General features: G+C 41.8%; 2 protein-coding genes across 4 annotated transcripts; one reads left to right on the top strand and one right to left on the bottom strand.

Moving 5' to 3' along the window:
- Positions 1 to 1,084: 1,084 nt before the first annotated feature.
- Positions 1,085 to 12,789, top strand: bzw1a (basic leucine zipper and W2 domains 1a). The gene is made up of 12 exons (XM_048234627.1): positions 1,085 to 1,191; positions 2,102 to 2,175; positions 2,276 to 2,452; positions 2,676 to 2,770; positions 2,927 to 2,992; positions 4,764 to 4,899; positions 6,373 to 6,482; positions 9,284 to 9,454; positions 10,323 to 10,469; positions 10,832 to 10,970; positions 11,116 to 11,238; positions 11,943 to 12,789. Exons 2-12 carry the CDS (start codon positions 2,112 to 2,114, stop codon positions 11,972 to 11,974), a joined length of 1,260 nt encoding a protein of 419 aa, XP_048090584.1. The 5' UTR covers positions 1,085 to 1,191; positions 2,102 to 2,111; the 3' UTR covers positions 11,975 to 12,789.
- A 799-nt stretch (positions 12,790 to 13,588) lies between these two features.
- Positions 13,589 to 22,223, bottom strand: si:ch211-246m6.4 (basic helix-loop-helix transcription factor scleraxis). 3 transcript variants are annotated; one of them, XM_048234629.1, is made up of 6 exons: positions 22,137 to 22,223; positions 20,310 to 20,481; positions 18,129 to 19,607; positions 17,640 to 17,726; positions 16,154 to 16,991; positions 13,589 to 15,783 (listed from the first exon to the last, which is right to left on the bottom strand). In XM_048234629.1, the coding sequence occupies exons 5-6, from the start codon at positions 16,802 to 16,804 to the stop codon at positions 15,751 to 15,753; spliced, it is 684 nt and encodes a 227-aa protein (XP_048090586.1). In that variant the 5' UTR covers positions 16,805 to 16,991; positions 17,640 to 17,726; positions 18,129 to 19,607; positions 20,310 to 20,481; positions 22,137 to 22,223; the 3' UTR covers positions 13,589 to 15,750. The 3 variants fall into 3 exon arrangements, with proteins under 3 accessions (XP_048090586.1, XP_048090587.1, XP_048090588.1); XM_048234630.1 differs by lacking the exons at positions 18,129 to 19,607; positions 20,310 to 20,481; positions 22,137 to 22,223 and having other exon boundaries at positions 17,640 to 17,781; XM_048234631.1 differs by lacking the exons at positions 17,640 to 17,726; positions 18,129 to 19,607; positions 20,310 to 20,481; positions 22,137 to 22,223 and having other exon boundaries at positions 16,154 to 17,243.
- Between the last annotated feature and the right edge of the window lie 4,120 nt (positions 22,224 to 26,343).

Here is a 26,343-nt window from a genome sequence, read left to right as displayed (position 1 = left end):
CCCTAACCCCTCATTCCCCCCACACACACACACACACCCATTTCCCTTATCATCCACCTTTTCATCACCCCCACACACACACACACACACACACACACACACACACTCACAGGTACCCCCCCCCCACACCTCACCTCCATGGTACCTCCTTACCACACACCATTTCATCACCCCCCTCCCATACCCACACACAGGTATACCCCTGTCCCCCACACACTCCATGAACGCCCCCCAACACACACACCATCACACCATACTCCCCATACCCACACACCACCCCCACACACACAATTTCCACACTCCATGACACACACACAAACACACACATCCCCACACATATACCCCACACACCACACCATATCCCCCCACACACACTCCACACTCCATGACCCCCAAACCCACGTCATTTATCACTACCATTTGCACACACCACTCCTCCTCTTCGGCATTTTACCATTTCATACACAATATACACACCATGCCCACACACAGGTACACCTCCCCACTCACCCCTTTACCTCCCCCCACACACACACACACACCATTATCATCATCCCCCTCCCACACACCCCATTTAAGAAGATCTATGCTCAATAATTGCTTCAATCATCTGAAAAGCAATTATCAATATGCAAAACGTTCCTTTTCTATAAAACTTTGGTCTGGCCTAGTATTTCAGAACACGTTTATTAGCCTACATCAAAATATGAACTTCAATTCATTTTTGAAACAGAAAAATACATGACATATTTTCCTGACCAAGTCTCACGGTAGGCTCCGCTCGAACCCTCTCTGCACCAACTCTCTCCTATGCTGAAACAATTGTTCCGGGCTCAGTAGGAATTTGCCAATTGCTGTTCGCAGGGGTGCGTTTAAAAATTAACCATTCAAACAAGTTAAATGTAAGTAATAATTTACTTACTTAGTAAACAGATAATACTGTTATCAACTTTTAAAATATTGCAAAACTTAATTTCATTTCATGTTCTCTTTAAAGTGCAAACATTAATTCATGTTATTTTACCGAGTCCTCCTTAAACAAAAATGCTCACATCGACATAGTTTCAATACGCCTGCGCAGCCGCAGTGATCTCCTTGCGTTCCTGGGAAGGTTTTGTGAGGGGCTGAGGATTTCCATTGTGTTATTTTCTTCGTTGGTTTATCAGCCGTTTTTTATCTGCATTCATTTCGGTAAGTTTACTGCTAATAATGCATACCTTGAGACATATCGAATAGTATTTGTTTTCTATTCAATCCTGCTGACCTTATGATTCTCAGGAGTAAGAGAACATCTCTGGCCAGCTAAACTATCTAGCTGTCCAGCTAGCGGGCTAGGTTCGTCCGTAGCAGGTAGCAGTGCTAGCTAAATGTGTCGTTTGCTAATTAGCCTGCAAGGAATGGAGGCGAATTTGACATGGCTTGATCTTGACAAGTTAAATGAGGCTAGTACGCCCACTGCTTCATCGCAGTGTTATAACATTAGCTCCTCGACAATTTAGCACATTGCATTTCAATGTGGTGCAGGTGTCTTCAGTGTTCGTGGACCTGGGTGTCTAGTAGTGATGGCTACCCTACTCCAGAGAATGTCTAACGCCTAACGTCATTTAGCAACTAACCACAGCGTGTCGAGTAGACTAGAGCCCGATATTGCCGGTGCACCATCTTCGGGAGGGGTGGGGGGACTCTAGCTAGCTGAAGTAAGGCAACGTTAGCATCATTCTATTAAACCTCTTTAACTCAGCTGTGCTAATAGTTATTGAGCACGAATTCACAATTCCTGATCGTGAATTTCAGGTTGCGTTTTTTACGTTGATGCAAGATTGTTTGTTTGGCATGGCAGTGTGTCATGCAGGTTGTCAGATTTAACGGTTGACATCGTAGTTGCAGCCTTTTATCCTCTTCCGGGTTTGTGTCTTTGTGGGCACGAGGCAGGTTAGTAGGGAATGGGGGAAATATAACATAACATAACACCATGCATGTTAGCCATAATGCTTATGATTTACAAAAGTGTCTGTGAGATTCGAAATGCAGGAGTAAGGCATTGCGTTTGACAGTTTAAACTGTTGCAGTCTTACGTCTAACTCTATGCTTTTATGTCCAGGGTGTCTTTTATGAATAATCAAAAGCAGCAAAAGCCAACGCTAACCGGCCAGCGTTTTAAGACTCGGAAAAGAGGTAACGTTAAGTGTGATGACAACTACATCTTGCGTTTTGTCTTAAATGTAGTGCATTTTTTAACTGTTACTCTTATTGCTGAACTTCGATGTTGTTACAGATGAAAAGGAGAGATTTGATCCTACTCAGTTTCAAGAAAGTATTGTACAAGGCTTGAATCAAACTGGCACAGATTTGGAAGCTGTGGCAAAATTCCTTGATGCCTCTGGTGCCAAGCTTGACTACCGCCGGTATGCTGAGACTCTCTTCGACATCCTGGTGGCTGGCGGAATGCTGGGTAAGTATCAGTCTCTCCCTGCCTCTTGGGTTATATTGAGACCCTGCCAGTCTTTGGCCTGTCTGGTGAATACTACTACTGTGTAATGCTGATCTGGCAATGCCGAGGTCATTGATGCATCATTCAGAGAGCATACGTACTGAATTTTTTGTATGTTGGTGTCTAATAAATTATTAAAGGTGTATATCTAACTTGTTTTCCTCTCATGATGGTTGCTTCTTAGCTCCAGGCGGTACCCTGTCAGATGAGGTGACCCGCACTGATTACTGTCTGTTCACTGCAAATGAAGACCTGGAAACCATGCAGGCTTATGCACAGGTGTGTTCAAGTCTTGTCTGATTTATCACATACACACACACACATACCCATTTATATCTCTCATCTTGTGAGCTTCAGTTTTCCACATAAGCACAAAATCAAACTTGATTGGGAAATCGTTCTAAATAATTAATGCCTTTTGTATGTCTTTCATAGGTTTTTAACAAGTTGATCAGGCGTTACAAATACCTGGAAAAGGGGTTTGAGGAGGAGATCAAGAAGGTGAGTTTTGCCTGTTTTTGACACATCCCTTTAAGCTGGGAACAGAACTCCAGATTTTAAGCCCAATAGAGTACCGAAGTGTGACGTTTTCGTTTCCCTGACAGCAGAATCACTGGATCTAAACAAACTTTCGAAGTGGCTTAATTAGCATTGAATGAAGACATGTGGCATCATATCTAGCTAATAAAAATAAATATATCCATTTAAATGTATTTTACCTGCTAGGCAGCAGCTTAGCCACATAACACGGATTCCCTGGCAGGTGTAATAGAAAGAAACAAAATTCCAGTGGATATTTCACGTCTTCTCAAAGACTGGCGGCTGTTAAGAGTGATGTTTTTTGCCAAAAAAAATAAAGCCAAAACACGTCTGTGAATTTAAAGATTTTAACCGCATGCTCTGAAGTTACATGCAGGTCTCTTTTACGGAGGAAACCCATGCTAAAATGAAAGTCTGTAGTCACGAATTTGATCGTGTTGGTATGAATATATGTTGTAGTATGTGATTCCTACAGTGTAAAAATAATATACTAACGTCCTAGAAACGTTGTAAAATTATTGAAATAGATTAACTCATTCAGTGCCAAAAATGTAATATTACGTTTTTAGCTTTTTTTTTTTAAATTATGAAACTAGACACTCTAACACACCTTATATGTGATTTTGGGAACTCTGTGATGAATGGAAATGAAATATATGATGATCGAAAACTCATGAAAACGCACAATCTGGACATTTTATCATAACTCTGTTGCTGCTTTGGGTCGAATCAGTGACGCATGCACGTCTGCTCAAAACCAGGCCATTTTTGTGGGTCTATCACTAGGTGGCAGTCTCGCTAGGTCACTTCCTGGAAACTTTACAGGCAACACTTCATATTTCATGAAAGACGTTATATCTCCATTTCTAGAAAAAAAACAGCGATTTTGATGAAAACTAGCCACTGTTTAGCTTGCGATTTCTCAGGAACAGAAGTGTGTAGAAATACATGGTTTGCACCCAATGAGAGCTTAAAGTCTCACCTTTCAAACGAGCCATTGTATGTGTTCATAGCTATAACACAGAATATGCTGTGGCTGTACAAAAATCATCAACAATGGTCTAGATTGCTGGCACTCTAGGACAAAGCTTCCAAAAACAGCTTGGCATTCAATGAGTTAAGAAAGCCACTGCTATGGTGATTACTAATGGTAGATTGATTTGTTTAGATCCAGTGATATCACTGCCTTGACAACGCTACGTCATGGCTTTGATACTCTATTTTGAAAGAGTAGAATGTCCGTTACAATCATGTTTGTTATATGTGTTTGGGTGACAGATTTTAATCCTTTGTGATTCTTTCCATTGTTAAGGCGATCCAGAGTCAATCAAACATGTTTGATATTTACTTGACCGGTTCAGTCAACTGTATGGCCACCATAGTTGCAATTATGGCATTAAATAGGCAACATCTCAATTGTAATGTTTGTGCTCATAACTAACTCCCAATTGTACCAGACACCATTTGTAGAGCTATTCAATCTTGTTCTTATCGGGTGCGGTTTAAAATATCAGGAGGTCTATGCCCAGCATTAGACTGATGGTTCTTCATGGGTTTAACAGCCTGACACTGCATTGATGGAAGATTCTTCCTCCCTTTCTATGTTTGAGGGAGGGACCTGTATTCAGTGTTTAATGTTTTGTTGATGTAAGCATGTGAGAAAATGAGACAATGGTTTAGTAAAGCCGTGTTGAACAACTTTCCCCTCCCCTGTCGCCCCTGTCCTGTGCAGTTGCTGCTGTTTCTAAAAGGGTTCACAGAGTCCGAGAGGAACAAGTTGGCCATGCTGACTGGCATCCTGCTGGCCAATGGAAGCATCTCCGCCTCTATTCTGAACAGTCTCTTCAATGAGAACCTTGTTAAAGAAGGTGACCTTCATGTCCTCAGGTTTTTTTTTTTTTTTTATATAATACTGGGTACTACTACCTATTGCAATAGCTTCGGTTAGCTTCCATGGTTAGTACCAGGCCTGCATGTTTTGGAGAAATGCCAGTGTCAAGATCAGTTCATTATTCCAAATGCATCTTTATGTTGTGCCACTTCTGATTGGTGAGCATGCCTAGTGCATTTACATTTACATTTATTGCACGGATTCAGCAGACGCTTCTATCCAAAAGCAACTTACATGTGTCAATTATATTACAAGGGCCATTGTCCCTGGAGCAACTTGGGGGTTAAAGGAATTATCCGGAGTAAAATGCACTTTAGATCAATTTACGGATGATTGGGAGTACATACGTATTGTATCGACTCCTACGGACTTTCCCCTAAAGATGGCAGCTGCAGCAGCAACATTTCCGGAAAGCTACTGGCTTGATGAAATTCATTCTGGACTCTCTATCCGACCACATAAAGACCTCGGGATACTTCGGTTTGGCTTTAGGGACCCTCTACTCACATATGTACTCCCAATCATCCGTAAATTGATCTAAAGTGCATTTTACTCCGGATAATTCCTTTAAGTGTTTTGCTCAAGGGCACAATGGTGGAAGCTGGAACTTGAACCCACAACTTGTCAGGCTACTACATGCTAACCCATCTCCTTAACCACTACGCTACCACCACCCCCATCTGGTCCTTAAAGTGGAAGGGCAGCCCCCACTAGTGGGGATTAGAAACAATGACAGATGGGGCTGGACGAACAGGAGAAAATTTGTCTTTTTTTGTGCCTTTCTTTTTTGACAGTTAAAATAATACATTCCAAACAAAATAGCCACTCATAAAGACAGGAGTCATATACATGCCTACATATAAATTAAAAGGACATCAGACCGAGATGGGATATGTAATATGGAAGCACAAAGCGAAAATAACATTTTTATTGTTACCATTGTGCTCGTGTTGGGGAAAGGTGGGAAAAAGTTCTGAGTACCACTGGCCTAGTGCATGAGAACCACAGCACTTATGATTGGTGAGCTTCACTGTCTGTCACATAAGGAGGATGACTAATATAAAAATCATAAGTGTGTATTAACCATGCACGGTTAACTGTAGCCTTTGCGATTAGATAATTGCAGTGGTTCACATTGTGACTGCAATATTTGTGCAGCCCTAGTCAGTACCCTGATCTCCTTATATTGGCAAAGATGGCACCTTTTAGGGCTTTTTCGTAGGCGAATTTCAGAGGTCAATGGCTGCAAAGAAATCTCTACAATTGTATTCTTCCACAGTGTAGTCATTTCATTCATATCTAAAGTGCATTGTCATTCTGACAATGACTATGATGGTGACAGTGACATTCTACCAATGTCTTTCTGAGTAGTCTCTTCCACTAGAACTTCGTCAAACAGTGTCCTCCTATTTCAGTGTGTAATGATGGTCTCTGATCATCTCGGTCGTAGGTGTATCGGCTGCCTTCGCTGTGAAACTGTTCAAATCCTGGATCAATGAGAAGGACATCAACTCTGTCGCTGGCATGCTTCGCAAGGTTGGCATGGACAATCGTCTGATGGTACGTCTGAACACATTGCCAATAATACATAATAATAATTCCTTATACCCCATTCCTGGCAAAATGTTGATACTTGAAGCCTTAAGTCTAATTCTTGAGCTAATTTAATAACTAGGGAAAATCAGTTTGCTAGGGCTTCTACACACAGTTGCGTTCCGTCAACGCATGCCAGTGGGCGTTCCGACGGTAGCTATACAAATGACTTAGGTATAACCGTAATTTGATTAGCTGGTGCCTTCTGTTGTTCGCTTGTTCGTAATTTGATTGGTTGGTGCCGCCCGTCGGTGCAGCAACAGCTGAACTTCTCAACCCGAGCGACGGGAGCAACGCGACGCAACGGACCCACAATTCAGTTCGGCAACAGATGACGTAAGCCCATGTAAAGTGAACAGGATGCGTCTCCAGCACTGCAATGCATGCAACTGTGTGCGGGAGCCGTTAGCTTCACACTCTAGCATGCTACACAATGGCTATAATTCATAACTTGTTGATAGACTTTGCCTGTCATTTAGATCTGGACCCTTGAGATCAACACCCAATCAAAATACACTCTTCCCTTGTGTGCTTCTGAATCAGTTGGCTGGGTTTCTTTGGGCAAAGGTCTGAGAGTGTGCTTGATTCACATTTACAGAGCCAGTCTTTTTGTGTGTGTGTGTGCACGCACTGAATAGATGACGTGATTGACTATGGAGGGCAATTCCCTAAATTAAACAAAATTGTGTCTTGGATAAGAATAGTGCTGCCACTAACAACTGATTTTCTAATGACTAATTTTTCAATTAGTCGACTAATCTAAACAACTAATTAAAAAAAAATCAAGTGTTTGTTATTTCGTTGTGTCCATTTTATTTTGAACTCAACTGAAGGGCCAAAACATAAAACATATATCAGCCACATTATGTATTAACAATCTAAGCATAAGTATCTGCATTTCCATTAGGCTATAGCCTAGTATAGTGTAGTGGACACTATGGACATAATTCACCATACTGTGTTATTGACATGTATCCCCTTACTTAATTATATGCTTGTGGTAAGTGTGTTCTGTGTTGTGAGTTATGCTACGATCTGAGATGCGTTCCGCATAAACCCCGAAGCCATTTGTTTTGAGAATAATGGCTGGCTGATGAAGTTATTGGCTGGCTATCCGGCTCGGCCAAAACCTAAATGGCTGCTGCAGCCTCTAAACTTTTCATGGCTACTAATGGCTGAAGCTGCCACTTAATGTACAGATGTCTGTTATATTGGTTTACTAGATCTCAATATTTCCAAGCAATGCATGGCTTACACTATATATTTCTAAAAAATGCAATACAATGTAATAATAAAAAAAAACACCATTTTACTTTCACAAATTATGTAGCCTATTTATTTTGTTATCTGTAGGCTACTAAACAATTTCAAGTAATAATGTCGCTGCTGCTGTGTAAGAATAGGCCTAGATGCACACTTGTCAAACTTCATGGAATAACGTTATGCATATATTTATAACATGTTTCAAACAAAGACAAATTCGCTATTCAATATAGTTAATATAAGCACACACTGTTATATTATGTTGGACAACTGCGCATTTCTCTTCAATGTACACTGAAACCTGCGTCGTGAACTAGCAATGCAGCAATCTCTGGAAACGTTGAAATGTTACTGCAGTAATATTGCGTTCAATGCTGTAAATCCCTCCGTTACAGAATATTTGGTTCATATCATCAATCTTTGGTTCAGGTGTTTGTGCAACCGGCCCTGAAGATCTAACAAAGTTTGAGTATAGGCCTACAGAGGAATTAGGAAAGGAATTAGGATTATGTGTGAAGTGAGATCAAAATGACCTTGTTTGCTTCTTTCCGCATTTAAACTGAGCGTGAGAAAAAAATGCATTGCTTCTTCTGTAGCCTACAGAAAATGTGCAATTTTAATTGGTCGTCAATTCACTAGGAGTCCTGTGTATCGTAGCAACGAGAACAAGACTGTGCTGTGGTGAATCCAGTGGGAAATAGATGTCTTATTGTTTCTTTTTCGTGTGTGTATGTCTCTATGTATGTAATAGAATTATTATTTGATGCAAATAGTTCTAGCTGGCTCAGCCAAAGTTTATCAGATGGCGGCTTAATTTGGCTTACAAAATTATTGGCTGGCTGCGGCTGAAACTCTAAATGGAGCACAGGGTCTAGTTCCGCATGACCTGTCAATGTATTCTCTGGGATGCTGTCTCTTTAATGACGTGCACCTTGATTGTTGATATCACGGGCGGCGTCATGTTCGTTTTAATTATTTTTTGTATGAATGAATAAACGACACACCGTTTTGTTGTCAACGTGAGACAGTCTCTTCACTTCATTTATTGCAATTTCCGCAACAGGCTACCATATTAGTCAGAGTCTGGACTATCCTAGCCTACTATGCTTAGTTCCCACCGCTTAGCTCGACCTAATAATGAATCGCTCTGATAGCAGGCAGGCACGCAGCTACGCAGCTCGCGTTTACACTTGCGTGCATGGCAGGGTTTAAAACATTAGCCTACTGCTAAAGTCTAAGTAGCCTGTTTAAAATCCAAAGACAGTCATTGTACTTCTCAAGAGTTAATAACATTACTGGTTTTAGACGGGAAACCAAAAATAAATTGGCGGTCAATAGTAAAACGTCTCGTCGACTAAAAAGACTGCTGTCGACTATTTTTCACTTGAATTGGAATCAAGGGCGTCTTGTTGTCTCTATCGACTTTTGCTGTTTTTTTTTGTTTTTTTTCTTGAATAGCATCAGTTGGCGTCTCATGATCCTCATGGTTGGCCTTTCTCTCTCAGGAGCTTTTCCCCGCAAACAAGCGAAGCTGTGAGCACTTTGAGAAGTACTTCACCGACGCCGGACTCAAAGAGCTGTCCGACTTCGCCCGAAACCAGCAGTCCATTGGGGCGCGCAAGGAGCTGCAGAAGGAGCTCCAGGAACAGATGTCTCGTGGGGACAACTTCAAAGATGTAAGCCTGGCCTTGACGCTTCCTCTCAGATAGTTTGATGGCGTGAATGACTTTTTTTGTTTTATCGCCATTCTCTGGCCATGTCCACACGTAGCCGGGCACTTTTAAAAACTAAGAATTCTTTCATGTGTTTTGTCCACATGAAAAGTCAATTTCAGTTTTTGCATGTGGTCAGGGGCACTGTGACATGACGTTTTCCCTATTCTTTAACATGTTGTAAGGTCTCCTAATTGGCCAGTATCGCCATCTGTTTGATTGACGTGTTCTTGACAGCCTTCAACGGATGTTTTTGTGCATCTGTGTGGATGAAATTATTTTGCAATACGAAAGAAGAAAAATACTCGTGTGGACATCCTCTCTGTAAGCCTGCTTACCCATCCACTCAGAAACTTGACTAGTTAGGATGAGGATGTCGGGGAAGGGAATGAAATAAAAACTCCTGTTTCAGGTAATGGCAGTAATAAAATCAAGAGGGCACACAATGGAACACTATTAAATCAAGGTTCATGGTTAGATTAGATTTATTACAAGTGTGTGTATGCAAGTAGGTAAGCAAGTGTGAGAATGGGAAGACCGCTGTAAAGTGGGACCAAATGCAGCATGTCCTGATATGAAACGGTGGTAATAATGGCTGCAAATTGCTAGCCCAGATATCAGGTAGCCTCATGATGAGGCCCAAATCAGGAGCCTGCTAGTCAATTACCACGTGGGCTGGCGTTTCATGCACACATACAGACATACTTGGACTGAATGTAAATAGTGCTTTTTTTACTACTCAGAGTTCTCAAAGTGCTTTACAGTATCATGCATCCCTTTCTCCAGTTTGCTAACAGTGAGTGAGTCCTTCCATGTTTTTTGCCATACCTAGATAATAACCTATGTGAGGGAGGAGATGAAGAAGACTAACATCTCAGAGCAGACCATGATCGGGATTGTGTGGACCAGTGTAATGAGCTCCGTAGAGTGGAACAAGAAGGAGGAGCTAGTCACTGAACAAGCCATCAAACACTTGAAGGTGAACACTTTAGAACCACACTAAAAAATATTAATATTGGAAATGGTGATCAGATAGAAAGATAGATACTTTATTGAGCCCCAAGGGATCAATAAAGTATCTATCTAGCACACCAAAAATATTAACTTGGGAAAATGTTCCTAAACTTTGGCTGTTTTAGAAGTAGTGCTCATACAAGCTTACTGTTATAACTGTTAGAACAATTATTATTGTTCATATATTCCATCTGTTTTCACCCAATCTTCATTTCTAGTGGCATCTGTAGTGCTGTCACCTATAGTTTAGTTTGATATTAATTAATTTGCCACTTCAGTGTGATTTTGAGTCCTGTCTGAACTGAACAAGTCATTCTATGTCTACAGCAATACAGTCCTCTCCTAAAGGCCTTCACCTCCCAGGGCCTGTCTGAGATCACGTTGCTGCTGAAGATTCAGGAGTACTGCTACGACAACATCCACTTCATGAAGGCCTTCCAGAAGATCGTCGTGCTCCTCTACAAAGGTACAAAGCTACTGGCCATGCCTCGTTGATGTGATGGGAATGTCCTGCTCATTGACATGCAGGTGCTCTGGGGGCATGAACATGGGGGGGCTTACGAACATGCAGGTGTATATTAAAAGTTGCTTTTTTTGTTTTCATTGTGCAGCGGATGTTCTGAGCGAGGAGGCCATTTTGAAGTGGTACACGGAAGCTCACCTGGCTAAGGGTAAAAGCGTTTTCCTGGAGCAGATGAAGAAATTTGTGGAGTGGCTGAAGAATGCGGAAGAGGGTAAGACAGATCCCACACTCTGTGTTTGGTTCTAAGCTGATGAAATTTCTGTGTGTGTGTGAGGGCAGCAACAATTAACTGATTACTTGTCAACTGTTCATTGACAACTATTTTGGTAATCGGTTAGTTGGTTTGTGCCATTTTTAAGGAATATACTTCAAAGTTGTCTGATTGGAGCTTTAATTTTCAGCTTTACTTACTCCTCTGACAAAATGTTGGCATATGGACAGAACAAAGCATTTAAGAACATAATCTTTGACTTTGAGAAACACTGATCAATATGTTTCAGTTTTCTGACATTTTGTCTATCAAACAACTGATTGATTAATCAAAACAATAATCTACAGATTAATCGACTATGAAAAAAATTGTGTGTGTGTTGGAGGGGTAGGGCTTTGGATAGGTCTCTTGGGGATTGTCATAATAATGAGCTGCAAGTTGGCCCCAAGTTGTCTCCCTGTAAATGTCAGTTTATAGATCATACCTCAGAACGACGATTTGTCACCACACGTCTTGTTGAATGAGTCAAATATGATGCCTAGCAACTAGGGGCTGTAAAGTCCAATCTGCCTTAATATAATTTAGGTTGATTGAAATGATGTCAATGTTCCCTCTACATGTTGACATGAATTATGTGACTAAGTTACTATGTGTAATTTTTAATTACTGTCTATGTGTGTGTCAATCTGTCTGTCTCCTTACAGAATCTGAGTCTGATGAGGAAGAAGGGGATTGAAACCTCACTGTTAAATCCACTACTGGAACAAGAGCAGTAACAGGAGCAAGCAGAGCAGTAGAACGTTTCGTTACAGAAGTGCTTGTCTGTCTACTTTTGTTTTATTATTTTGATTTATGGTTCTACCTCCTGGTCTTTTTTTTCTTAACCATAACATTTAGATGTCATTTAAGGGCTTAAACAAAAAAAGGTTCATTTTAATATTGTTTTTTTTCCCTAATCCGAAAGGTTTACAGTTCACATGGCACAAATTAAGTAGTAAGACACAATTATTTCTTCACTTTTGGAGCTGTCAAGTGTTGACTAAAGAATCGATTGACCATTTTATTGTTTTTACCATTATGATATAGTTGTAGTAAGCCTTGTTACATCCAAATTGTGTACATTCCATTCAATTTACTCACTCTATTGGCTCCAGGTTGACCTTTTTATTTATATTTTATCCCCCTTTTTTTTGTATTCTTGTGCTAATGCATTTTAGCGCCCCCTGCAGGTTCCCTGGTGACATTTCTCATTGGGAAGTTATTGCCAAAGCTTTAAGCCCTTGCTCTTGTCATAACTCCTGAATGAGCAATTAGATAGCCCTTTTTTCTTTCTGTTATGGACATTGTACAGAACATAAACCGATCTGATGGCAGTAGTCAGTCACCCATCTGCCAAGCACCCCAATCAAGTGCAGGCTTCCTCTCCTTTTCCCGGCACAGACGTCAAGTGTAGGATGTTTTGTCACCCTCTCAATTGATGTCATGAATTTCCTCAATCCGATGACAAGATTGCCCTCTTTTTTTTAAAACTAAATAAAGACACTGAGGTAATTCTGCTGTCTTCCTTGTCGTCTCTTTGAAAAACGTGGTTTCTCATATAACATTTCAGTGGGTTAAACTTGAGCTGTACTGCCCTGCAAAGGCAAAAGACCTTAACTCGCCAGAGTGTGAAACTGAGAAAAATGACTGAAGTTTCTTTGTTGTCTACCCAAATGTATTATAGGTAGGACACTGGAAATTTGGCTATTACCTTTTTGTAATAAAGATAAGTCTGTACATAAAAAATCTTGGGCTCAAACTTGGTCTTTGACCCTTATTTGGAAGTTACTGTACTCCTTTGTATTATCTGCCAACAAATAAAGAGCCGTGCCAAGGCAAAAGGCAGTAACTTCCATAATAATCAGCAGTAGAATTGTGCAGTTAAAAACTTATCCATAGCTTTAGGTTTTTAGGCAAGTAAGGGGAATTTGCTACCTCAGACCAATCATGTCCTTTGAATTTGAAATGACCACTTTTTCCCACTTAGTGAAATACTAAAAATGTAGTAATTCACATGAAATTGGCTCTTTCCATTTCCTGTCTGTTTCATTGTGTCCCTTTATAGGAGCATATAATTTACAATTACTGTGCATTTCTCTTTGGCCCTGTGTATTTGTGGTGGAGTAATATGGAGAATCATTGTAATTATATGTAGATGTGGAATAGCTACATCTGTTGTGTTACTTCCTGAGTTTGTTAGTTTGTTATTTTTATACAGACTGTCCACAAGGGGGCTCTAACATTTCATAGCTGCGGTCTCTGATTAGTTGAAACCAAGACAAAGAAATTTCAGACAATGAATGGTAACACATCCTTTTAAAAATAATTTATTATTTTAAATAAATACCACAGGAAAAGCAATTGTACAAAAAAAATAATAGAACACAACTCTTTAGCAGCAGAATCATTGTTTGCTTTGTGCAAAGGACACCATTTTTATGGATGAAAGTCAGACAATTCAAGTATGCTGAGAACAGTGTCCCACATTCAGGTAGAAGTAAGAGGTAGGCCTTGCTTCCCAGGTGAGTGCAGTGGGCTTTGATACATTCAGGGGTCCTCATTGAGGTATCTTCAGGTAATCTTTTTTTTTATTTTTTTTGATCATTTAACAAGTGGTGCTTTGCTGAGCATTCTAGACTACTGTAAACATCATGCAAATGGTTGAAAGATAGGTGTGAACATAAGCAGTGGTTTGAAAGTAAACATGATGAAGCATGTCATTGGAGATACAATTTTCTAATTAAGCTCAGTGCAAAAGTGCTGATTGAATCTCTGAACTGAAACAATAAACTGAATGTTTCAGTAGAGTAAACTAGAGATTCTGTGGTTACGTACAGAAGTCATTCTGCAAAGTATGTACTTCTAGTCTGTCCCTCACAATGCTCTTTGAAAATAACAAAATTATTGATTTCAGTAACATCTTACAGAATACATACAGGTAAACATGTATGATAATGGATTAAGTTATTTATCATTCACTTATCATTGCAATATTCCCATGTTATCAGTGCATTTCACTTTCACTATCAATTAATTTGATTTGTAAATGTATTTGGGGTTCATTATTTTGTTCACGGTGTCTCAACCCTATACATTATAAACATTAATACTTCATATTCAAGTTTAACAATATCTTTGTTCAGCACTACCAGCAGAATACTCAATATGTTTTGTTATCATGCAGGGTTCACAGTCCTGATACAGTCTGGGACGTGACTCAAGATGGCATGTAGGGTCTGACTTCTATCACCCCTGGTGCCCTTTTGAGTTTATCAGTGTGCAAGTGAGTCATGTGTCCCATCTGAATGTGGCCAGTGGCCACTCATAACTCGTGCCTACCCTCCCTTGATAATGGCAAACAATGTGCGGTGTTGTAACATTTCTCAAGGTTGTGGCCATTGCAGTCAGCTGCTGCCTGAGAATCGGCCCAGATCTGAGCCAGATTAGGTTTTTAATCAGTGCTTAGTATACAAATGTTGGTCGCACTTCACTTGGATAGTCTGCCCACATACTATCAACAGATGCCCAAATTATCAATATAACTATCTCTACCCTTTTAACTACAATTTATGATTACAGTTGAGGTTAGGGATTGCATTTGTTTAAGGTGATGTTCAGTTTGCTCAACAACAATTTTTGCATACTGAACCTGAATCTTAACAGATGATCTGCTAAGTCTCTATGGACGGACTATCCAAATAAAGTGTTACCCAAAAGTCTTCTCTGCTGCTTATTAGACAAGTCTATCAACTGAACTATGGACACCTTCAACATGGAATAACCACAAGAAAACAAAACAAAAACAGCTATTCCCTAACGTTATGTAATAAAAATGTACAGTCATGAATTAAAGCCTGGTGAACGTATCACAGTTCCTGTTGTCAGTTAAATTGGCCTGAGAATATATTTTTTTTATAGTCACTCAGATATTATTATGCTTTTAATCCCTTTCCCGCCCACCATTATCCCCCCTCTCTTCCTCCCTCTGTCTCTCTGTCTCTCCCTCTCACGCTAACGCTAAGGCAGAGGGCCACAACTGTACTGACAGCAACTGCTGTGGCGTTCTAGTTCAGATTTCAATCATGTGACTTTAACCAGGGGTAGGATGAAGGGAGAGAGGGGGTGAGAGAGAGAGGGGTTGTTTTTTTTTAGAAATGGGCGCTGAGGCTTACTATATCTGCAGCAGAAATAACCTCCCCACCAGGTGCAACTTTACGCATGGGCTTGGGCTTGTCTTTTGCTTAACCAAAACACTGCACATAAGACACATATTATCATGTAAATGGAAAAGTGCATTTCAGTGATATCTTTTCTATTGTGTTGCTGCCTTTTTTGTGCCATTGTTGAGGTCATTACAAAAATATACAGATTGTTTTTCTTACATTTCAATGTCACTTTTTTTACAATACTAATATCTTTACATGTAAACATGAGTAGGTGGTTAGGTATGCTGCCGAATATCCCGTGCCACGATCAGACATTTGTGTGCTTTTCTCCATCTCTCAGCTGTGAAGGCAGAGAAACTGCAGTCAGCACCAACACGCCTCAGCACACTGTCCTTCTCAGCAAGCTCATCAATATTTTCACCCTGGTTCTACAGCTGAGTTACATCTAAAACAATAATGTATGTTAATAGTAATTATGAATTGTAATACTTTCATATTTCACTTAATAGACCCTCACCCCTACTGTCCATCAACTCTCCTTGATCAATCTTCCTTCCACTGATTGACCTGACCCGAGGGAGTGCTCTGCTCCCTACTGCGGGGTGTAAGGTTTAGGCTACAGTGTCTACAAGTGTACGTAGCCTACTGCTTTTGAGGCTTACAACAGCAGTCTAGCAGCACCAAGACGGATATCAACCACGGCAACTTACCAGCTTCCTCTGGTTGCTTAGGCAAAATGTGCATATGGGCCTGAGGCTGGGGCTGCTGTTGGCGTTGCCCGGTCCGGTCTGCAGGACGTTCTGGTACTTCATACATGGCTGTCCGTCTAGGCAGTCCTCCCCGAGCAGGAGTACGTTGGCCAGGTGCGAGATGTAGCTGGAGGCCAGACGCAGCGTCTCGATCTTGGACAGCTTGCGGTCGGCCGGCTCGGTGGGGATGAGAGTCCGCAGCGCCCCGAAGGCTGTGTTAACGCTGTGCGTGCGGTCCCGTTCCCGCGCGTTTGCCGCCTGACGCTGCTTGCTGATCCCAGCATGCCGACGGCTGCCCCTTCTGCGTCCGGCCACCCCACCACCATTTCCTTCACTGCCACCAATAGCCCCTAATCCTCCGTCTTCACCCCTTCCTCCAGCTGGGCCTCCCAGGGGACTCCCAGCGCAGCCTCCCCGGCCCCCTCCACTGCCCCCGCCTGTCGACTTGTCTGAGCTCTCGCTCCCGCTGTCCAGTTCATCCATGTCGGAGTGGTAGCCATCCAGCGGCAGCGGTAGCGGCGGGCCGCCCTTGTCTGTCTCTGCGGACTTCATGGTGCTCCAGGAGTGTGTGAGGACTGAGCCCGGACCATGGCGGGGACGCTGACTGCCCATTACTTTATGCCGAGTGAAAAATAGCACGGGCGACCAGCTGCTGGCGATCCGGTGACCGGGGGTCCGCTACGTAGCCCCTGGCAGTTCGGCATAGCATTTCTTGAATGACTGATCCGTTCTGGGCTGCCACTGCGAGGCGCCCGGAAAAGGCAGAACAGGTGGGGAGACGGGGACCACCTGTCATGGTCTATGGAGCGAAAGTAGATTTTTATGTGCATATATGTAGGCCTATACCAGGCCCACCAGAATTAGCACTCTTGCATTTTCAGAAACTCACCAAAAATCATGGATTTCATGCAAATGTAACTGGGTTGCAAGCTTCTTTTATTACTCACGTGGTAAACTCTTACTGCTACAATTTCCACACAATAATCAAATACCGCTATTACATTTTCCATCTTTGATATATTTTTATTTAACTCAGAATCCCTGCAGTAAATCAAATTAGGCCCACTTCGTGGTCACTGGTGAGATCAAAAGTTTTGGAATTCAGGAAACTCTAAAGTAAAGAAGCTCTAAAGTAAAACAGTTTTGAGGATTTACCTATAAAATTCTGTCTCTTTTGGACACAATAATCACCACAAACCCTTGCAGATGCACACATCACACCTTTAGAAATGTATACATCAATAAATATTCATGTTATACATATTTACGCATGTAATAAAACATATTTATAAATGATAAATATGCAGGTATTTCATACATGTATAAGGCCTTTAGGCATAGTAGCACTGCCAGTGGCCTGTTCACTCTGTACATTAACTCAGTATGTAAGCAGGTGCAAAAAAACAGAGGTTATCTTATGATCAGTTTTAAACACCTTTCCTCTCACCATCAGCTTTCTACTGTCAAAGCTGCCATGCATCATCACTGCAGGTAGCCTAGGCTACACCTAGAGGCGCTGAATCTAATTTGCTTCCTTGAAAAGACAAAAAGAGAAATTGTGCTCAGCATTGCCTGACTTGAATACGATATACCAGGTTAGTCATCAGATTGTAATAATTAATAAAATGAATACATTATAAATCAATAATAATAATAAAACTAAATAACAAATCATTAAATACAATTAATTCCTCAGGCAGCTTCTGAATTCATTATAAATATAAGGATGTCTCAAATACTTAATAATTCCTTTATTTAGGCCTATTTATTAACTCAGTATTTATGCTACCTTATTGTTCAATGGCCTAGCCTTGTCAATATAACAACAACAACAATAGACCGTGAGATGTGTCAGTGATCTCTAGTTGCCTTCTCAGTCTTCATAAATATGGGACAACATAGCAAAACAGACATAGCACGGTCTGTCCTTCCTTACCAACGACATAGGCCTAGGTCACATAGCCTAAAGGTCTCGCCAATATGGAGCGCCTCAAGCGCGCCGAGTGAGTTGTCGGCGGCGTCCCCTGCCGGCGCCCTCGCAGTGTCGCCTAGTCCTGCATGAGTGAGCAGTACAGGTGTTTCCCGCGCCCTTCAAGCGTCCCCGCGGAGCTAAAATCTTGCGCGCACGTAGAGCGCTCGCGCCATCTTTGGAGCTGATATAAATATCTGAGGATGTACATGATACTAACATGGCGTTAAGTTTAGTTTTTAATTCAATTTAAAGTTGCTTCTTTTCTCTGACAAATCTTCTGATAACCCTTGACTAAGGGGAATGATCAATAAGTGGGCTAACATAGATATTACATAAATAATCTTTTTGTTGTTGTGCTATTTGTAGCAGATTGGTCAATAAAGTAAGACTGCGACTATATCCTTCGTAGGAAAATATGTTTTAATATTACCACAAGATGGCAGTGTTTTATTGATAAATATCATGACATCAATGTATGAAATGAAATTAAGAGGAGGGAAGACTAAGAGGGCTGATAACTCTAAGGGGAGTTGCATCAGAAAAAGTCATTGGGCTCAGCCACATGCACTTGCGCACAAACTCCCAACTTTTACCAAAATTTACTGACTTTGGAACATTTATGAAAATGAAAGCAGTGGCTTAGTAGCCCTGGCAGCAAATTAATCCGCTAGGGTGCGTCTAGATTTCTAGGCTAGTGGCTTAGTTAAGTGACTGAAAATGTTCAGCAGTATTTCTCTAGCCTGACGTAGCCAATGTTGTGGGCGGGACTAAGTTCGGCTGGCACCCTAGTATTTCTCAACCAGGGGGTCGGGACTGGCGTAATGAGAGGGAGTAATGAGAATTTCTGGAGAATTTCAATTCTATATTAAATCATCACTTTTATCAGTTTTGTTTAAACTCCATTCCATTCCATTTAGCGTTGTTGCTCATAGGGTTGCCACAGTGGTGTAGTCTACTTTTTTGAGGTGGGCATACTGTTATTTGGCCAGTCATGGGCTCAGTGGTTACCAAACTAGGGGTCGGGACTCGACCCCTCGGGACCAATATTAAGGGACAAAAATGTTTGTGGGGGTCACAGATTTGCACTTACCTGCCCCTTGCATGCGTGAGGAACAGCATAAATTCACTTTCATTGTGTGGACTGTGTGCTGTGTATCTCAAAGGCAATGGAACTCCATGTGGCACTTAATCTTTGTACTCATCTCTCATAGAGCAAGGCCTAACAGAGTGATTGTTTTAAAGCAGCAGAACACCATCACATCTTGAGACAGGTTGTGTGTCTTCGACATGTCAATTTATTTCATAAATGAAAAATAAAACCAATAGTAAATAATCATCAAATACCCTCTCCAGCTCTTGAAGTTCCTGCTTGCTCCTGCTGGTCCACCATCTCAGGGTCCCCTCCAGCTCCCCTTGCACCTTGTTTCTGACTGCCACTGCCATCTAGAGAAAACAATTAACAACTCTGTTTCATATGAGTTCAGATGCAAAGCCCTCTAAAAGCTATGAAAAAAATAGGCCAATTTTAAGTTTCATTTTTAAGCATTTTCATCTATGACAATCAAAAATGTTACTATCAAGTAGGCCTACAGCAAGTCAAGCCCAAACAAAATTAGATTAGCTGATTTTTAAATGTTGGTCAATAGAAATATAGCCTGTTTTGTAAACTCATCACATGCACTAAAGGCATCTGGCATTATATCGTAGTAACAGTGTGGTAGATAATGTTATTACCCATTGTATACCCATAAGTACAGATAATATATCTCTCCATCCATGCATACCATGGAGATAGCATGGTTCTGGCTAGTAAATAAAGTTCATGATAGATACTTAATCTAGACAGCCACAGTACACATCATGTAGACCGTTTACAGACAGACATGGCGATTAGGAGTTATTCCCAAAGAAGAATCCCAGAGAAGAATCCCAAATAAACAAACGTCCAGAAATTAAAACTAAGTAGGGTAACGTGGATCAGAGTACGCTTGCTAGTATTGAGAGAAGAACAAAAGCTAGACTACAGCATGACAAGCCTGTGTTATTACCGTGTTATGTCCACAAATTAAACAACCTAGAAGGGTAACTTGGTAGCAATACAAGTCTCATAAAAAGCGTGAAAGGTGTTTTTGACTCTTAACTTACCTTCGGAAACGTCAGGTCAGGCAACCTTATTAAAAAAGTTCCGAAGGTCTTGCTGTCCTTTGCGCCTGGCCATCCTCGTAGTCCCCAACTAAAAACCTGGAACGCTGCTGTGCTGCTGCTTTAACCTGGCAGCTCGGGGTCGGGGGGAAGCAAAATTCACTGGCATGTTTTCCTAAATATTGAAAAATGAATTTTAAGTGGGTATACTGAACATTTTAGGTGGGTATACTGAAATAACCAAAATTTTGAGGTGGGTTTACCTGCGTTCTACGTAGACTACACGCCCCCCCCCCAAAAGTTATGATTTTGATTAATGTTAAATGCCTTTAATTATACTAGGCCTATTACTGGTTTTAAATAATAATTTATTAACAAATGCTGCAAGTGTTATACTGTTTAAGAAAAATCGTAGGATTGCAGGAGCGGAACGTAGGTTTTATGTTTTATGAAAGTGAAAGGTAATTAAAAAATAGAAGTGCCTTTGCACCAAAAAACGGGACATTTGGTGTCCCGGGAAAGATTATCAATTTTCCGGGACAGACATTAAAAAAAGAGAATAATCCGGGGAAAACCAGGACGTGTGGTAACCCTAGTTGCTCACATTGGGCAGTCTAGCTTTGGTGAAGCATCAGTAGGCAGAGTAATATTGCAGCCTTTGTGGGCGAATCATTTTGTCATGAAAATATACTGTCGTCCTCTGTGACTATGGTTCCAATAGCTGTGCACTATATGGTCAGGAATTGCTGTTATGAACATGATATTCATCCTATAGGCTATTTGGTAGGCCTAAAGTAGATGCCTTATCCACCGCCCACTGAGATGGCTTCTCTGAAAAAGTAATGTAATTTTAACTCAAGACTCCAATTTAAATCTAATCTAAAAAGACAGCAGTAAAGCTAAAATGGTGGGGGGTCGGGAACACCAACCTGATTATTCTGGGGGGTCGTTACTTAAAAAAAGGTTTAGAATCACTGTTCTAGAGTGATTGGACAGATTTCTTTGCAGAGAGTATAGGCTTACAGCAGTGGTTCTTAAACTTTTTCTGTCATTCCCCACTTTGGAGGTGGGGAATTTTCAAGCCCCACCTGACCCCATAACCCCAACAAAATGGTAACGTTAAAATATTATCCTTGCATTTTGGTTCCACGTTACATTTCCTGTCTCGGTCCGCAGGATCTGATGATGTTTCAATTCATATGTTGGTCTGTTTATGACTCCAATGTTTGTGTGTGGCTATTTTGTTTTGAATCTATGATCTTCTTAATGAAAAAAAAAGCCATTAGGCACAAAAAAACTAATTTCCTCTTGTTTTTCACACCCCACCTGTCATGTCTCTATTCCCCACTAGTGGGACCTGCCCCACACTTTGAGAATCACTGGCTTACAGGGAGGCTACACAGGGAACATAACTGCAGTGTTACGTTCGCAGAGTGCCTCCTGCAACAAGCTTTCCTTTATCAGTTGCGGACCCGGCACAGCCCGGGCCTAAGGCCACAGGCCTGGATGACCTGGACAGGCCTTTAATTGGAGTCTAGCACCTCAACTTCAGTTAATTAGCTTTATTGGCTGACTGTATTTGTGAATTGACTAGTTCCTTTTTTTCTCTCCCCTATTTCTGTGGTGAAGATGGGGGTTGTGGTGGCATCATGGCAGAAAGGAGAAAGGTGCTGCACTCTCCCTTAAATTACCGAGCCCAAAGGCCATGTCACTGTCATCAACATCACCACACGCCCCCACACACACACCACCAGCCCTCCCTCCCCACGCCACCCCCACCTCTGTCAACAGCATTACTGACTGAGCCTCCGCAGCAAACATGTCACGCACCTGTCACCAGTAACTCAGAGAGCAGTCACGCGCCGCAGAGCTGCCACTGCTATGAGCACAGGCTTGCGCCCGCCAGAGCTCCGGCACACTCCTGGTGCGCTCCTCTTCCATGTCTCATGGTGATCCACACTCTAGTGAACTGGAAAACACCTGATAGGCCTAGCTAAGCAGGACAGCAGAGGAGGTTTACATGGATTAGCGCTGTGCTAGGAAGCGCTAGGCTAACTGCAGTGAGGACATTGTTTGTGATGCCACTCTGCTGGGTCCGCTGACAGTCATGTTCTATACTCTATGCTTTGGCAACACGTTTTTCCTTTGAAGGGTCATGTCAGTAGAGCATACTAAATATAAAGATAAAAAGGGTGCTTTATGCAAGACCACTGTCTTCCATTTTTCCCCCAGCTCATCAGAAACATGGACTTAGTGCAGAACAGACAAGTGTAGCCAGACAAAAGTAAGTCACCGCACTGGGACTGGATTTGGTTTCTAACCCTGGGTAGATTATTCATTGTGTGTGTGTGTGTGTGTGTGTGTGTGTGTGAGAGAGAGAGCGTGTGTGTGTCTGTGTATCTCTGTGTGTGTCTGTAGTCTTTATCCTGGCCACTGCTCCAGAGATCTGCAGAGGGAGTGCGGAGTGGAGAGGAGAGGGAGGAGAGGAGAACCCTTCTCTGGACCCCAGGAGACTCTGTGGACGACACATGTCTGACGGGGATAGGGAAGGTCTGGCCGGTAAATGCCTGTCTTTTAACACTCATACAGACAGGGGCCTTGTTAAAATTCCTTTTCCGACTCACTCGCTCCTAATTGTGTAATTACAGGAAGAAAAAGAAAGGAAGAAAAAGAAGGAGAGGAGGGAACAGTCCACCTAATTTTCGGGAAGACTCGACATTGCTGGGTCTTTTAGCCAGTAGGGAATTTCTGTCTTTCTCCTCAAGCTTCTAGACCTTACCAGTGCAAGAAACAACGCTAATTATCCCCAAAAGACACCGTGCCAGACACAGACACACTTGTGCCCAACCTCTTGCCACCGAGACGACTTGCCTCTGCCAAGAGGCGGGCTATGACTATTATAGATTAGAGGGGTGTTTGTCTTGGACATCAAATGGCACTGCTCTCCCTCTGTAAGTGGTCAGCTGAGAGAGGGAGAGAGGATGAGAGAGAATGTGTGTATAAGAATGTGCATTTGTGTGTGTGTGCGTGTGCATGTATATGTGTGTGTATATGAGTGTGTATGCATGATTGTTTGTGCGTGTGTGTGTGTGTGTGCATGTGTGTGTGCATTTGTGTGTGTGTGTGTGTGTGTGTGTGTGTGTGTGAGAGAGTCTGACCATATCTTTGCTTCTGTTTCTTCACTTCCCCTACTTTCACTGTATAAAAAGTAATGTTTTCTGTGGTTAACCCTAACTGCTACTTCACTTTAAGTTACCACCCATTGCAACACTGTAACTGGCTGTACTAATACCTTGGTGCCTCGGCCAATACATGGTGCATCGGTGACGTCACAATAATAAACAGACGTAACTGACTGTGTGTGTGTGTGTGTGTGTGTGTGTGTGTGTGCATTAGTATTAGTGGGAATATCCACCGCGATGCTACCCCTCTTGAGTGCCTGCCAGGAGTTGGAGGAGAGGAAGCAGCCTGGGGCTTGCTGGGCCACTGCTCAGCTAATTGGGACCCCAGCTCTCTCTCTCCTTCGCTGCTGCGATGCACGGCTGTGTGTCAGTGATGGATCTCCAGCGGAGCTGTTGAATAAACACCAGTCACACGGATGGATCGTCCTCCCGCACCTCCGCCTAACGATGGCCCCTCCAACTCCCACATCCACCCTGGAGTGGTCGGGTGAAAGACAGAGGAGAGAGGGACAGAGACAGGAATAAACAGCGTAGAGGAGTTATGGCGCATGGTGCCTGGTGATGGATTGTAGGAGCAGGAAGCAGGAACAGAGGACAGTGGTTGGCAGGCCGCGTGTGTCATTGACTCGGGCCAGAGACTCACAAATTTACACACACAAGTCAAACAGGTGATTTGTGGAGAGGTCTGTCCACTCTCTGCCCCATATTTTCCAGTCTCTTTTGCTGGCTGTGGGCAGGGTTCACTGATGGATGGCCCTTATAGGTGCAGTAAGTATTTTTTGTTGTCATAAAAAGGCTTCTAGACTAACAACAGTGATGTAATCCTAGAGGTGTGATCAAATGACAGTGTTGGCCAATAGCACAGTGCATTCAGTGCTCCTGGTTTTGTTTTGTTTTGTTTTTTTCGTCTCCCTCACCCGCCATCAGTAGTCATTTTTAGCTCAACATTCAGGTCCTGAGTTTCCCTGCTTTGACCTGAGTCTGAGGCACACACACACACACACACACACACACAAATGGGGGAATCCAGGGAGCAAGGCAATTAAGGACTTGTGTTGGATATATAGAGGCCCCACCGGAACGACTCTCCAGGACAGGCGCCTCACCACAGAGATTCCTCGCGGGCCCATCACCGTGGAGACGGTGTAAATAATTTACAGCGAGCACGAGAAACGCATCTTGTCAAGGGTGACTTTGAGGATGCCTGAGGAGAGGAGATAGAGCAGAAGAAATTAGTCAAGATATACAGAAAGAGAGAGAGAGAATAGAGCAAGAGAGCTGTAGCAGCCAATAACGCAATAATGGCCAATAACGTAATAACGGTTAACAACGTAATAAAAAGCGCATCATCACTCATCAAAAGCTTATTCAAATTTAGTAGGATGTGTCCGGTCCACATTGGGAGGGTTTTCGTTATTAAATGTCGAGTATAATAGACGAGTGAAAATGCCTGAAGGCTATGCTAGGTTTTAGTGAAGCATGGTTTAGTGGAATGAATATTCCATACAGTCTCGCAAGCAGCCTCCTTCAAATGTGCTGTTGAATGCGAAAATACCGATGCATTTATTTGACATATCGCACTTTGCGCCGTTAAAGGGAATGACAGATGTCATTCTCATTGGTTTAAATGATGTTACGCCCCAAACACACCCATATGACTGATTGAAAAACCTAGGAACACCTTGTTGCGCCATGAATAGCACTGTAGCTGCCTGGCTACGTTAGCTGCTAAAGCTAGGTTTTTTGTTTCATAGACAATACTCGGTGACAGTACTTGAGAACCGGATATCTATGTGAAAATTCGTCGGATTTCACCTCTAAATCAAGGAACACAGATGATGCTTGTCAGATAGTTACACTAGATGAGAAAGTAATTGAATGAGTATCAGTCTACAAATATCTTGGTTTCTTCTTAGAAGAAAGTTTGTCCTTCAAGCATCATATAGGCCTAGAGTGTCTATAACATAAAAACTTAAAGTAAAGTTGGGTTTCTATTATATAAACAAATGCTGTTTCTCTTTTAATGCGAGAAAAAGACTTATACAAGCAACATTTCTGTAAATACTGGATTATGGTGATATTTTATACATGCATGCAAATCAATCTTCTCTGAAAATGCTGGATTCAGTATACCATGCAGCACTAAGATTTGTAACTAATTCTGGTTTTCGTACTCATCACTGTAGCTTGAGAGTGTTGGTTGGCCTTCTTTGCACAATTGCAGGTTGGAACATTGGTATATTTTTCTTTATAAGGCCATACAGTGTGAACTGCCTCCTTACTTATGTTCTCTCCTGACTGCTAAAGTCACCACCAGGAATTGTAATCTTCGATCATATGGGCAAATCCTGTATGACATTCCCCGAACACAAACTTTCTTCGGTGAAAGTGCCTTTAAAGTTTTTGCACCCTCATCCTGGTATAAATTGCAGAATCATCTTAAACTAGACTGCCTTCCAACAACGACACAGTTTAGAACTAGGGTAAAGGACTATTTGAATACTAAATGCACATGAGCTGTTGTTACTGAGCACTGCTGGTGATCATGTTGAGATGATGTTAAATTGCCAATTGTCTTTTTCTGTTTTATGTTGTCTGTTTTTCACTGTATATTTTAATATGGAACAATTATGCTGCTGTCTTGGCCAGAACTCCCTTGAAAAAGAGATTCTGAATCTCAATGGGATTATTCCTGGTAAAATAAAAGTTAAATAAATAAATAAAAACATGTATACGAGTACACCTGGCGAGCACAATGACAAACAAAGAAAATGCAAATTGAATTGGCAATAGAATAAGCATAGCCAGAAGATGAAAAGAATAAAAAAATAAAATAAAGTTGTATGCCCTCTACA

Source organism: Alosa alosa, chromosome 23 (assembly GCF_017589495.1).
Source record: "Alosa alosa isolate M-15738 ecotype Scorff River chromosome 23, AALO_Geno_1.1, whole genome shotgun sequence".
NCBI classification, from domain to species: Eukaryota; Metazoa; Chordata; class Actinopteri; order Clupeiformes; family Clupeidae; genus Alosa; species Alosa alosa.
Note: the sequence above shows the minus strand (reverse complement) of the source record. Positions and strands in the feature narration are given on the sequence as shown.